Below are 14,734 nucleotides of genomic sequence, written 5' to 3'. Positions count from 1 at the left end.
ATGGATGGCTACACCACATGCTAGGCATTGGAGAAACAGTGAAGAACAAATCACTCTCAGGAGGGACATTCGGGTTGGACTCTGAAGGATAAGCCAGAGTGCTCCTGCCGAGTGCCTGGAGACCGGAATGAGCAGGGGGAGTTAGGGGATGGCCAGAGGGGTGGTGGAGCTTTGCCAGGAAGCCTGAGGGCAGCAAGGTGGGCTGGGATCTCTGAGATGGCAATAACCAGCCCTGACTTCCGACCCTGGCTGCAGGCCCTGCCCCCCAGGCACACTGCACACTCATTTCCTTGGTGGTGCTATGGCCGTTTGCAAGAGTCATGCTCACTTATCTGTCCCCCATTTTCTGTTGTCCCTGGTGAGGCTGCAGCTGCCAACTCCAAGCACAGAGCCTGGGGCAGGGGTCCCCAGGAAGGCCTTGCCGGGTAAAGCGTACAAAACAGGGGCCGGCAGGCAGGTGGCTTTCTCCAGCACCCCCCTGCCGGGTGCCACTTTCCCCATTCCTGTCCTGAGGCAAACTCCTGGCTGGGGACAGGGGTTACTCACCCAGAGGTAGCCCTGTGGAAGGGAGGTGCTGACCGCCGAGAAGCCCAGCAGGGGACAGCTGACAGGACTGTGGACCAGTGCCCCAAGCTGCGGAGACAGAAAGGATTCATGCAGGGTTCCGTGTCGAGGTGCCCAAGAGGCCAACATCTGGCTGTATCACCTGCAGGTTCAGGGGTCAGGGGTTGTCAAACCTGCAGGTTTCTGAGCCCCATTCAGGCCCCAAATGAGAACCCCTGAACGGGGGCCGGGAAAGTGACGGGTTTCACAGGATCTCTGGGAAGCTTCTATGCACTCGAATTGGACCATTGCTCGCCTAGAACCTTCTGACTAGGAGGGGCCTGGACAGTACTCTGGGACCCCCAAGGATCTTTCAAACTGACCAGCTTCCAGTTAAGATTGGTTGAAAACCACTAACACCCACCCTACCCTCATTTATTTCACAGGTGGGGAAAATGTGGCCATGAGGACACATTTGTGGTCCCAAGGCCACCGGGAAGTCGAGTGACAGGGCCTGGCCTGTGCCCGCCTCCCTCCTCGGCCTTCCTGCGGGCCTCCCGAGAACACAGTGGAGGGACCCCAATGCCACTCTGCGGGCAAGCCCCCGGGACAGAGGGCTGGGTGGCTTGTGCAGCCTGCCGACAGAGGCCAGGGGCTCTGGTGACAAGTGTCACCAAGAGTCACTGGCTGCTGGCTCTTCTGCAACTGCTTCCCCAACATCCACACCACGTGGCTTTCTGGGGTGTTTCCTAAGCTAGACCCTGCCCATCTGTCTCTCTGACCAGGCCGGAAGGGAAAGAGGTGGCCTGGCCCTTTCACGGGCTTTGCTGGAAACCCTGGGCAGATGGCAGGGGACAGAGGCAGAGGGGACACTGCTCGGAGGGGCCGACTGAGGAATCCCGCCACCACTGGACCCTTTGCTGGGCAGGTGCTGCCCTCTGCTGGTCCTGAAGGCCCCAGCCAGCACTAGCCCTGTTGGAATATTCAAACAAAATTCCTAACGGCCAAGGGGAGGGGGCCCAAAGAGGTCACCTCTTCCGGCCTCCAGCCCCCCAATTAGGAGTCAGCAACCTTGAAGTTTGGGGAAAGGGGGCAAGGGACAGGACTGGCTCCAGGTCACATAGTAAGTCAGTGGCAGAGTCAGGGCCATGTCTCTTCTGGTTGAATTCCGCCCACAGGCCACGCTGGAGGCCTCGGGGTCCCACCTCCACCCAGCTGGCTGCTGGCCTCCTGGGCACCCCAGGCCCCTGCTCCCCATAATTCTGCTTCCTGGACATATGCAGCTGGGTGCCCAGCCCTTTCTGCCAGGCTGCACCTGCCCCCTCAGGTGGGGAGGGGTAAGTGCAGCCCTGGCTCTGGTGTTCCCATGGCAACTCCAGTGGCCCTGATGTCAACAGCGCCCAGGTCCAACACGATGGCTAAAGCTCAAATGGCTCCTGGACCCAGAGTCCCGTCCGTGCCAGGGAGCGGACTCCCCCAAATCCATGTCCACACAGTAGAGAGGGCAGCGGCCTGAGGCTGGAGAAAGGAGCAGGCTCTGGGGGCAACTCAGCTGCCACTGGCTGGTGGAACCCACCAAACAGCTCACATGGTCACGGTGTACAGCATGTGGCACAGGCGGGCGCCCCGGCAGCCACTGCTGTCCAGAGACTTCTGTGGGACATCCTAGCATGCTACCTGCAGTGACTCGCTCAGCGGGCACAACACCACCATGAGGGGAGCAGCTGTTGCGGGCAAGCGACTGTGACAGAGTCAGGAGACAGGGACCCCATGCGCTCACAGAGGGCGACAGGCAGGCGGGAAGCCACTCAGCTAGCCTGCTGACTCCTCAGCAGTCCTGGCTTCAGGTCCTCTGTGGGCTTCAGCCACAGTGCCCCCCAACCCCACCCCACCCCCATGCTCACCCTCCCATGCCTCAGGTGCTTGCACAGTAAAGCGCCCCGGAGCAGGCAGGCCTCTTCCCCAAGCCCCTGTCCCCAGGCAGGCCTCTTGGCTGGACCTTAGCCCCCAAGGGAGATGGGTCTGCGATGGGCCCTCCCCTTGTCTTCCAGGGACAGGCCCCCACTTGGATGGAGCTGGGGGTCCCCGATGAGAACCTCCCAACTCCTCAGGAGTCAGGCCACCAGAAATGCCCCAAAACAAACACCAGTGGCTTTTCCCTCCTGGGGACCAGAATGTCCTCGGACATTCACTTCTTGAACTCAGGGTGGTCCAGGCAGCAGGCGGGTGTGACATGGATCGCGTCATTCAACCCTCACTACAACCCAGTCGGGGAGGCTCTATGGCCACCTCAGTTTACGCACGGAACACACAGCTGTGACACCGAGGGCCGCAGCAGCATTCCTCCTGTCGGACAGCTGGGATTCGAACCCAGGCAGGTGGCTGCCAGCGACGGTCTCCCCCCGCCCCCAACCAGATCCCTCAAGTCAGAGGGCCCAGGCGGGGCCCAGCGTGGGCACCAGGCACCCCTCCGCACTGAAAAGAGAAACGCTCCTTTCCTCAGCCCCCACGTCCCCGTTCCCTTGAGGGGAAACCCAATACGCACTCTCACCCAGCTGGCTGATCACGGCGCTGGGGGCCGGCTGGGGCACTGAGTCTCCTGGGGGGACAGGCTCAGCCTCTGGCTCCCATGAGGCCAGCCGCAGAGCCTATGGGCCTGGGGAGCGGTGGCAGGAGGGGGGAGGGAGGGAGTGGGAGAGGGAGGGCCGAGCGGTGGCCAGCACGCTCACACCATTCCCGAGGTAATGCACAAGGCGCCAGAGCACCAAGGCCCTAAGCACCTGCCGCCAGCACAGGGCTGATGACAGGGCACGTCCGTCCATCCGTCCATCCATCCGTCCGTCCAGGCTGGGAGGCAGCTGCAGGCACTGTGATGGTGTCCTGGGGCCCAGCAAACGGGGACATGCAGGCTCTGGTAGGTCCCTCAGGAGCTCCACAGGTGCGTTACCCCAGGATTCACCCACGGTTCCCTGGGCTCTCACAGGGGGGTTCCACGGGGCCAGGGGTTGGGGGTGCTTCCAGCCTGCACGTCCCGGCCCTGAGAGCTCCGAGTGAAGAGTCTCTGGGGCCCTTTTCCCCCAGCTTCAAAGCAGCAGGTGGCTCTACACCTGAGTGGGGGTTTCTTCTGCCCTGGAGGTGTGGCCTGTGTGTGACTCTGCCCCCAGGGGGGTGACTTGTCAAGGCATCACCTAAGTAAGTCCTGTAGTCCCAAGAGGCCCAGGGCAGAAGGGAGATGGAGACCATTCCCACCTCACCTGCTCAGCTTTCCCCACAGATGCCCTAAGGCCAGGTGAGCCACAGGCTGGGTGGAGCCTGAACAATCCCCACTCCTCGGACCCCAAGGCCTGCTGGGAAGGAGCTCAAAAGACGTAGCAGGCCTTTTGTTCCTCAATAAGTAAGGACTGAAGCCCTACAAAGGGCAGGCTTCCCCAGTCCACAGAAATGAGCAGCATCCCAGCCACCCCTGGAAGTGTTTAGTGGAGGGACCCACACCACGGCACACACCAGCTAAGCCCCAGTGAGAGGCGGAAAGGAGCAGCATCCAGCAGGAATCTAGAAGAATCTCCTTCCAGAGCGACGGGGCACGCCCTGCTCCAAACCCCCTCTCCCAGCCTCAGGGACTCAAAGCCCCACGTCTGCAGGCAGCTGGGGGACTAGAGAGCAAATCCCTGCAAAGTAGCACCCGGGACAGGGCCTCGCACACAGACACCCCGTGGGAGGGCTTGCCATCACATTGTCGAGACTGAAGAACTTGAAGGACTATTGCTCTGGTTGCCATGGCCACTGTTTGCTGAGCACTGGATATGGTTTTCAGGCGCGGTGCTGGGGACTGGGTGCTGGGGCTCTCTCTCCCTGAGCCCCTACATCAGGCCACGGCACCCGGAACACCACACCACCACCAACGCCACCTTCCAGGTGCACGAGCTGAAGACCCCGGCACCGGCTTTCTTTCCTTCCCCTCAGCCCCCATCCAACCTCTCACCTCAGGCCAGCCCTGCCCCAGCGCAGTCCCCACGTCCCCCACCCCCAACCTCCGCCAGGGCCAGGGTGAGGACAGGGGGCACTCACCACAGGTGCAAAGCCTCGGGGGGGGGGGGGGGGGGGTCAAAACACTCAGACATCAGAAAAATATTTCAATGCCATTTTTAAAAATCAAAATTAATGCAAAAACTATCCATGATGAACAAATTACCAAGAGTTTAAATGAAGACAGGACCTGACCCTGCCTCACCCTAATCCTGGCCCTTTATTTACAAAAAAAAGCAGCCAGACCAACTTCCCCATTTGCTGATTTGAATTTTTTTAAATATTGCATCAAAACATCACTTATCTGGACGATTGGGATTGTTGGCGCCCGAGGTGAGGGCCTCCCTCGCCTCACCCCCGCCTCCACCGGCACCTCCCCTGCCCTGTCTCAGCTCAGCGGCCCCGGGCTAAGCTCTGGGTGGGTCTCTCCGTGTCAGTTCGCACTCACACAACCGCCAGAAAGATCAGATGATCCTTCCAAAAATACAAATCAGACCATGCCAGTCCTCTGCTCGGAGCCGTCCTTGGCTTTGGGTTGCTCTGAGAACAAAATCCAAACCTGGCCCAGCTCACCCACCCTCAGACCTCACCGCCCAGCCTCTCCTCCTAGCTCACTGAGCCACAGCCCGCTGGCTGCCCCGACTGCACCAACGGGTGGCTGGGGGGCGGGGAGGGGGTGGGGTGGGGGGGGGGTATTGCCTGTACCTGTTGCTTTGTCTGTTTGTAACATTCTTCCCCTGGGACCTCACGGGGTTGCACCCTTCTTGCCATTTGGGTCTCAGTTTAAATGCCACCTCCTCCAAAAGGCCCTCTCTGACCCCCTCACTATGTTGGCCTCATCTCTGTAACTACTAGATCGGATTTATTTTCTTTATAACACACATGGCCCTCTTCTCATTCCTTTTGTTTGCCGGGGTCTTTCCTGTCTCTCTCTAGATCGAAAGCTACATGAGGGCACATTGCATGTTTTGCTCACCACTATATTCTCAGTGTTCAGCACAGGGCCTGGCACACAGTAGGTGCTCAACAATTATTTGCAGATGGACAGATGAATGGAGGAATGGATGAACTAATGAATAAACTGACATCTCACAGCTATGTTCTTTCCGCTACTAGAGCCCCAACCTACAGCCCCATCAGCTTATCTCCCGGGATTTATTTATCTGGGCCCAGGTGTCAAGCTTGCTCTCCCTTCCCCAGAGCTTCGATGGCCTCATCTTCCTGGGAGGACGATGGGCAGCCGTTGCTGCAGATAAAGGAGTGAAGTTGGCCAGGATGCCAGGGACGGATGACGGGTGGAGGTTCAGATCACAGGTGTTGGAATCGGACAGATCAAGGTTACCATTCCCGGGCCCGTCCTGACTGGCTGTGTCATTTTTAGAAAGTCATGTCATCTGTCTGAGCCTTAGGTGGTCCTTACCTGTGAAATATATCTAGAAACAACTATGTATAGGGTTCTCATAAATATTAAAACGAGAGAGGGATGGCAGAGCAGTGGAGAGCACAGGAGGTGCTTGACGAACGGGAGGTGTGATGGCTGTGGAATGTGTGCCCCCCATGCCCCGCCCACATCAAAGCCGGCTTCTGCCCGGCTCCAACACGAAAAGGGTCCAACCCACAAAGTCTGGCTCAGCTACTTGGGCATATTCCGGCCTATCTTCTGGGCTGGAGCCATGCCATCAACAGATGAGATCATCGCTATTTGTTAGCTCAAAATAATGGAATTTTCCATTTGCCTGACCCCCATGTTTTTGGTGAGAAAGTTGACTCCTACAGCAATAAAAAGGCTGGACCAACTCCATCAGGAAGAAGCTGAGGAGCTGGATCTGCAGCTGGGGCCTCTCCTGCTGCGGGCACAGCATGGAAATGCCGGTTCTCCCAGGAGAAGGCGAGCTCAGCAGTACCTGCTCCACTCACCTGCAGGCTGAGGCCCCGGGAGGAGAAGGCGGGGGTGCAGCAGGCCAGGGTCGGGCACCAGAACGGGGCTTTACTCTTCTTGTCCTCGTCCGGGCAGCGCCAGCCTGGCTGGTTCTCCTCTCCTGCAGCAAAAGGAAGGAGCTGGGTGACTCTGGTCAGAGTCGTTGGCCCAGGGCCTGGCCACACGCCCCCCAGCCCCACTCTGGCCCATCTGAGACGAAATCCAGCCCCACCCTGTGCTCATGGCCGTGGGTACCCAGCAAGGAGCGAGGACACCTAAGGTCTGAGTCCCAGCTTGACCAGCCTTTTGCTTAGCAACCTTGTGCAAATCAACCCAGCTCCCTGAGCCTCAATTTCTTCACCTGTGAAATAGGGACAATAAAAATGCCTTTGTCCCCCGGTTGTTGTGAGCATCCAATGAAATAAAAGGTGGGAAGGGGTTTCAAGGGGCGTTGAGAGGCTGAACTCAGCCCAGGCCCGGCTGCCTTGCCCTGACCTTCTCGAAAGGGGTGAAGGTCAGAAACCAGCCAGCACGAGACACAATTTTGGATCATGATGATACAAGTTCAGGCTGCCTTTCTGCCTGATGGTGATGGCGCTGGTGAAGTGGAAGGCTCTTTCTCCTGCTTCCTTTGGAGCTCCCCTGAAACCTCCAGGTCCCCCCATCCAGCTGGGTAGAGAAGCCCCCAGGGATCTGTTACAAGCACAGACCCCCAGGCCTGAACCCAGGCCCTGGTCTCACATTTGGAGGCCTCTGATCATCTGCTAAACCGCCTTCTCTGCAGCAGCTCCTTCACACGAGTCAGGGCTCCCTCACGGGCTCCCAACTCCAGGAAGTCCTCCCTGACCACCCTGGCTGCAGCGGCCCTCTTCTCTCAGGGGGAAAGGCCTTGACCCTGTCTGGTTTCTCCCATAGCCTTCACCATTACCTAAAATCATTCTTTCTTGTTGATAACCCACCTCCATATGTCTCTGGAGTGTCAGTTCAGGACAGAAGGATCTGGGATATCTCCTTCGCCACTGTCTCCCTAGCACCCAGCACGCCACCTGCGCAGAGTTAGTGCTCAGCGGACGTGGGTTAAAAGAACCAATGAAAGGAGTGAGCCAGTGAGTGTGCGAGCAAACCTCTATCTCCTCCAAAGAGTTGTCCCCACTAAGGAGCCCAACCTTACACTCCACATAACAACCGCCTTCCCAGGACCCAGACGGCAGGGGCACGGTGCAGCTAAAGCGCACCTACTGCGCATCCACGCATCAGGCCCACACTGAGTGCGACACGTGGCCCCTGGCTTCATTTTCACGGTAACCAAGCGCAGTCAGATGACAATTGCACTTTACGGATGATGGGGCGGACATCATCTTGACGGCCAAGCCCAGCTGGGAACCGAGGTCTGTTGAAAGTCAAAGCCTGGGTTCTTTGTACTAAACCAGAAAGTCTCCCAGCACCCCGCCCCCTACCGACAGCCATGAGCATGACTGACCCTGGACATGGGGACGCTGGACAACGAGCAGGCAAAAGCCAGAGACGCTGGGACACCTCGAGTGAGAGCAGCCACTTAACACAGTGACAACAAGCTGAGGGGGGGCGGGGAGCTTTGGAAATGGGAGGAGAGGCCATTGACTGAACTGTAAGGGGAGCAGCCTTCCCACCAAGCCCCAGAGAAATGCCACCGTCGGGAGGGGAAACCAGGGGACGTCAATGAAGGGCACAAAGTGTGAGTTACACAAGACAACTAAAGAAGTCCTAGGCCATCTGCATAGCCCAGCGCCTATAGCCAGCAATTCCATATCATGTACTCAAAACTGGCCGAGAGGGCCGAGTTCTGTTCATTGTTCTTGTCAGAAAAAATAACAGATAGGTAGGCAGGAGGGCATTTGTGGAGGGGAGGGCCTTGTTATGGCCTAGACTGTGGTGACGGGTTCACACGAACCTCCAGACTCATTGGGCTGTATGCACTCAGTATGCACAGCTTTCCTATGTCCATCACACCTCAATAAGGTGGATTTTTTAAAAATGCCATTGCTACCAGAGGAAAGTAGCACCTGAATGTCAGTCACAGCAAGAGGAGCTGGAATGAGGTAGCAGGAATGGATGTTCTTTGAGACGTTAAAGACCTTTGCAAATGTCAGCCATTACCACTCGGGCAACCCGCCTCGGTGGAGGCTCCCGCACCTGTCCCCATTCGGCTCTTGCACCTGGTGCGCCCACTCCCACCAGCAGTAGAGTCTCTGGGCGGTGAGCTCACTCCCTAAACGGACCCTCTGCCCCACTGGGCCCCGCAGACAACGTCCCATCAAACGTGGTTCCTTCCACTGAGGAGGAGAGGCCATCGAGGAAAGGACAAGGACAACTACGGCACAGGACGGCACCACCACACGTTCCACACTTCACAGCTTGCAAAGCTGTCCCACGTGCTGTCTCGTTTCATCCTCGCGGCCACCAGGGTTCGGTGTCTCCACCCCATTCTACCCTGAGCAAACAGAGGCCGAGGGAAGTCAAAGGCAGGGCCCGGGGCCGAGGAACTAAGCCGCAGGAGCACTTCACACAGCACACGCCACGCGGGGTGATCGCCGAGACAGCCCACCCGCCTGTGGGCAGCACCCGCCTCCTCTGCAGGAATGAAGGTGCGCGAGATTTGAGTGAGTCCCTGCTCTCGAGGAGCTTACAGTCACAGCCCCCTCACCTCTACCAGGCAGCTCCCACCCCTCACCAGGCGGCCTCCTGGAGCTCAGTCCCGGAAGGTAACTCCCCCCATCACCGCATCGCGCTGAGCTCCACTCCTCCCCCCACACCCACAGCCCATCGAGTCCTGGCAATTTATTAGTATATATTTCTGTAATGACCTGACCTTCTCCTTCCAGATGGTGCCTTCTCTGCCTGCACCTGGGAACGTTAAAAGAAAATGGAGTCGTGGCTGTCCATCTGCCACTGCTATTGTCCCCATCACAAAACCAGAGTGGCTGGGACCAAATTAGAAGGCTGTTGCTGCTGAAAACTGAGGGCCCGCTTGGGATAAGTGACATTAAGGCCTGGCACCGACAGCAAAGCTATGATTTTCCAATGACGTTAAGTGGGGGCTCATTTAGCGCCCAGCCCTATAGCACCCACTGAACACAAGCAGGCTTATTCATGGGGCAGCAAGGGCAGCTCAGGGCTGGGGGCCCCGTCCCCTTCCGCCCCCCATCTCCGAGCCCACGGAACAACCCTGCAGGCTGCGGGAGGCTGGCCCTGCCGGGGGGGGGGGGGGGGGCCTGGCAGATCCCGGCTCAGCCCCCCCCCCCCCCACCCCGCTCAGTGTGGCACTGAGCTCGGCACTTGACCCCGCCGAGACTGCTGTCTCGTCTGGAAAATGCAGGGATAATTCCAACCAACTGGAGCCGTTGGGAGCACTGGAAAGAACAGAGAGAACGCTCGGCCTACGCTGGCACCCAAGAAAAGTACCCACTACAACCATCGTCCTGGAGGGTAAGGGCACTGCCTACCACTACGCAACAGTATTAGGTGATGCCCACAGGGCTGCCCCACCAGCACCGCTGGCCCGCCCTGCTTCTCCAGCCCTGACCTGCCTCCCATGCGCCTCCCGCGTTCAGCCGCAGCGTCATGCCTTCTGTCACTCTGCCCCGTGGACAGCCGACTGCCCTTCTTTACCTTCCCTCCCCTACTCCCAGCTCAGACATCAGGGCCGGCAGGGCCTCAGCACCAGTCTTCCCCAACACCCCTCCCCTGCAGACAGACACTGGAGGCCAGGGAAGTGGCCCTGGGCAGCCAGCAGGGGTAAAACCCAAGTCTTGCCCCACCCAGAGGGCAGACCCACTACTTCGGGCTGAGGGTTTGGCCAGGTCCCAGGCTCAGGGTTGGTTGAGGGTCCGAGGACATGGGGGTGACAGTGCACACCCCCCCGGATCAGATCTCCGCAACTGGACCATGGCCAGGAGGAGCAACGGCATCGCTGGGAGGGCTGGGGGCTGGAAAAGCAGCCAGGTCACAGGCAGCAAGGGAGGGACCCCAGGCAGTGCCTGTGAGAATATGCCCCTGGGAGCATGGGATCAACCCCCACACAGCCTGCCCTGCCCGAGGGGTGAGGGACAGGAGGCCGTGGGGGGGAGGGGCCAGGGGCCCAGGAGCCAGGGAAGCTGACAGCTGTGGATGGGGGAGACACAGGAAGGGGGCATCAGAAATCCCTTCCTTCCCTAGCACCTCCCACCCGCAGCCCTTCTCTGGCCCATACACATGGGAAAGTAATCGGCAGAGAGGTGGGAGGGCTTCCTGGCCCGGCTCTGCACTAATCATCACGCGTGACCTTAGGCTGTGCGATGCAGACACCCCTGTGCTAGGAGCTCCTCCCCCGTGCAGCTGCTGGCCGTCCCAGACACCCCCCACGCACCGTCTGCCCGCACGCTCACTGGGGACCTGTGGTGGGGGCACTGGCATCATCCCCACTTTCTGACGGCGAGCCCCAGGCATCTAGAAGCTGGGTCACTGGCCCGAGGTCACGGAGCTGGTAAGGTAAGCGGCAGAGCGGGAAGCTGAACCCAGGCAGGCCGGCTCCACTTCGCGCTAAGATCTCAAAACACAGCAAGGAAAGGAAGCCTGCTCCCCACCCCGGGGCCACACGGCACAGTAGTGGCCGTGACAGGGGGTGAACCGGGTCCCCAGACTCGCCAGGCCCCCTGTCCTTCCAAGGGCAGAGCTGACACCCCCTCCCAGATGCCAGTCCTCTCCTTTCTCAGTCTTCAGTGGAGTATGATCAGCATTGCAGTCAGGGAGAGTGAGATACAGAAAAACAAATTAAAGGCATGATATCCTTTGTGAATAAATTTTTTAAATATATTCCAACAGGCTCCTGTTATTTTCCCCTCCCCATCAGGCACTGAAGATAAAAAAACAAACTGGCAAAATAGAAGGAACAAATTATTCAAGCCCCAGGGGGACCCAGGCATTCAAATAAGATTTCAAATGACTGTCGTTCCATTAAAACTTTTTGCTGCAGCGAGAACTTTTTGCTGTGTAGAAAAAGGGTGGCTGAGCTTCACAGGCTGCCCAGAACTGAGATGCTCACATCAGTTGATGCCTCTCCCTCCAACGCCAGGCTCCACTCAGCAAAGCACCTGGGGTTCCAACAGGAGACCCACCTGCCTTTAGAGCAGGTGGACCATCAGGGCTTAGGCATCTGCCCAGGACACGACCGCTGCACAGGCGGGAGAGGAGCGAGGGGCCTGCGGCCCGGCAGGTGGGGAGCCGACCTAGCCTTTCCTCCGGCTAGAATTCTGAGTCCGCTGCCAGGGCAGGGAACAGCCTCTGCTTCAAATCCTTCCTCCACTCTCCTGGTCACCACGAAACAGCCAGCGGAGGCCTGGCAACATCAGCACCAGATCCAAGAAGGGACTGGATGAGCAGAAGCCTCTGATCCTGCCTCCTCCGAAGCCACAGCCTCCTCCCTATCCCCCCCACCCTGACCTCCACGTGCCCTCTGTACACAGTGCCAGAATGATTCACTCAAACAGAAGCCAGGCCACGCCGCCCTCCAGCTGTCAAACAGCTCCTGTCACATCCCGAGTGAGCTCTATACACCTCACCCTGGCTTTCTGGAAAACCTGCTCCCGCCTCCACCTGCCCAGTTCACCAGCTCTGGCCACCTCAGGACCTTTGCACTCACTGTTTTCAAGCCTGGGTGATTTTTCCCACAATTGTGCATGGTTTCAGATGTCACCGCCTCAGACGCCCTCCGTGACAGCATGCCCGACCCCCAGGCTTGGTGCCAGTCACGTCACCCAGCGCTGTACCCCTCACAGCGCACCCCTCCCTGTGAATTTGCTCCTCATGTGAAGTCTGCCTGCCCCCCCTACGTTGTGCATTCCGTGACAGCAGGGACCTTTCTACCTTTGCCACTGCTCCTTTCCCGGAGCCTGAAATTACTGTAGAGACTCAATAAACAGTTTCTTAATTGATGAAAGCCACTGACAAAAGTCCCGACTTCTTTCCAGAAATGTCTCAAAACTATTGGAAATATATACTTATCTACAAAAAGATCACAGCAGAAACAAGAAGGAAAAAGAAATCGCCGCTATTGGCTGGAATCCGCAAATGAGAATTCCAGGACATCACAGGGAACAACAGCTCTGCCCGGCAAGGACCTGGGCCTTCTGTCAATTCACAAAAAGCACAAGTAAAATCATAACTTAGCGAATGTGGTTTGACCGGCAGACACTCGCCAACCTGAGGAAGCAGAATGGACAGGGATTGAGAGTGGGCCACGCACAGGGAGCAACTGCCCCGCGTCCACCCCTTCCTGCTGTGTGAGCTCAGGCAAGTCCCCGCACCTCTCAGGGCCTCGGGACGCTCAACTGTCAAAGGGGGTTTACAACAGCCCTACCTCGGAGGGTCGCCGTGATGGGGAAATGAAGGAAGTATGTGAAGTGCTTAGAAAAACGCGTGTACAAGGAAGCGCTCTGTGAATACAGATAGCCATCATTACCTCTATTTTATTAGGAAGTACCTGGGAGAAAACAAACAAACAAAAAAACCCCAAAGAGATCCTTGGTTGAAAATCAGTTTCATCCAACCAGCAACGTTTTTTGGCAGTGGCTTAGTTGAGCTATAATTCAGCTGCCACAGAAGCTGCCTTTTTAAAGTGTACACTCCCCCGGTTTCTAGTATATTAAGAGTTGGGCACATCATTCCAAACTTGAGAGCCTCTTTATCACTCCCACCAAAAAACAAAGAAAAACAAAACACCCTTAGCAGTCTGTCACCAATGCCCCCCGCCCCCGGTCCCTGGCAACAACTGATGTACCTGTGTCAACTCCCACTGTTTTACAGACGGCGAGGCTGAGGCTTGGAGAGGGGACGTGACTTGTCCAAGGTCACTAGCAGGGTCTCAGGACTAGGATCCTTGCTCCAGCTGTTTCTCCACCACCTCCCCCCAACTCAGGAGCCTCCTCCCCCACAAGCCTGGATGCCCCCCACACACACCCGGATACACACCCCACAACTCCCCTCCTCCGAGCCTGCCTCCTGAGGTGCTCTCTTTGGGGCTCTACTCACGGAGTCCAATCTTGGCCAAGTGCAACCTGTTGACCCAGGAGATCTTGCTCAGGGGGTTGGGGGTGATGAAGACCACCATGAAGCTGATGGGGCGGCCGGACCTTTGGTGAGAAGACGTGTGAGTGCTCGGAACAAGGGTCTGGCTCCCCCAGCGCAAGCACCCAACTTTTCCCTCACCCCACATGCCCCGGAGAAAGAGTGAGTCTGCACGGGGCATCAAGGGAGGCCAGAGAGGCCCGTGGCCCACCAGGCAAAGCCTCAGTCCCCTGGGGGAGGAGCCCCTCCACCCACCACGGCTCCAGGAGGAAGGCACCTCCCCTAGAGTGGCCAGGCCACACTCCAGCCCAGCCCCAGGTGCCTCGGCCTGGGTGCCCAGCAAAGCCAGAGGTGTCTGGCCCTCTGTGGGCTGTGACTCAAGAGGCCCCTCCAGGGCTCCACGTGGTCAGCTTCCCACAGGCCTTATCAGACACCTGTGCGTGTCTGACCGGGAACCTCCGCAAGGGGAACGAGTCTCCCTCGGGTCTGTGCCCAGCACCTGGCACAGCGCAGTTGCCGGCAAATGTTTGCCAAAGGGACACGTGAATGAGTAAAGAAATGAATGAATGGGGTTACACACAGGCTTGGGGCAGCTGGAGGTCACTGCTGTCCCCACACTGTCCTCTCACCTTGGAGCATCACGGGCCCCTCAGTGTTCTGTGGGGCCTACCCCCGCAAGGGGCCATCCCAGCCCCCAGGAGGTGAGCTGGACCAATGTCACTAACCCTCTGCGGTGCAGGGGGAGGAAGGGGTGCAGAGAAGGGAAGGGAGGCCACTCAGCAGGGCGGTGACAGACCTGGTTAGGGCTCCAAGGTGCTGCCTCCCCGCCTCCAGTCCTGAGCCTTGCCTCCTGGGCTCAGGCTCACGGCCCTGCCTCCAACAGCCATGCTCCAACCTTCCCTTCCCTGTAGCCGCTTTGCTTATAACTCTGCCCCTCACCCAGAAGGTCAAAGCCTGGGCTCCAAGCCCCTCACTGCGCCATCCTAAGCTTCACAGTCAGACCCCTTGGAACCCAGCTCTACCTCTTACTATGTGGCCTTGGACCCGGCACGTAACTCTCTGAGCCTCACCTTCCTCATCTGTAAAACGGGTTAATAATGCCCACCTCGCCGAGCTGCGGAAGGACAGGTACCTTTCCCCACCTCTGCCAGGCTGTCATCAATTCCA

The 14,734-nt window shown here is 58.3% G+C and overlaps 1 protein-coding gene across 14 annotated transcripts in view; it reads right to left on the bottom strand.

The window, feature by feature from the left end:
* ARHGEF10L (Rho guanine nucleotide exchange factor 10 like) overlaps positions 1 to 14,734 on the bottom strand; it is a 152,708-nt gene that overhangs the window by 35,031 nt on the left and 102,943 nt on the right. For all 14 annotated transcript variants that reach the window (XM_045190581.3, XM_053920416.2, XM_071220851.1 and 11 more), the window contains 3 exons: positions 13,532 to 13,632; positions 6,487 to 6,608; positions 547 to 633 (listed from right to left, as the gene is read on the bottom strand). In XM_045190581.3, the coding sequence (XP_045046516.2) occupies positions 547 to 633; positions 6,487 to 6,608; positions 13,532 to 13,632 (310 nt within the window). The remainder of the gene's footprint in view (positions 1 to 546; positions 634 to 6,486; positions 6,609 to 13,531; positions 13,633 to 14,734) is intronic.

Source organism: Desmodus rotundus, chromosome 3 (assembly GCF_022682495.2).
Source record: "Desmodus rotundus isolate HL8 chromosome 3, HLdesRot8A.1, whole genome shotgun sequence".
NCBI classification, from domain to species: domain Eukaryota; kingdom Metazoa; phylum Chordata; class Mammalia; order Chiroptera; family Phyllostomidae; genus Desmodus; species Desmodus rotundus.
The sequence above is the reverse complement of the archived record's forward strand: the minus strand, read 5'-3'. Positions and strand labels throughout refer to the sequence as shown.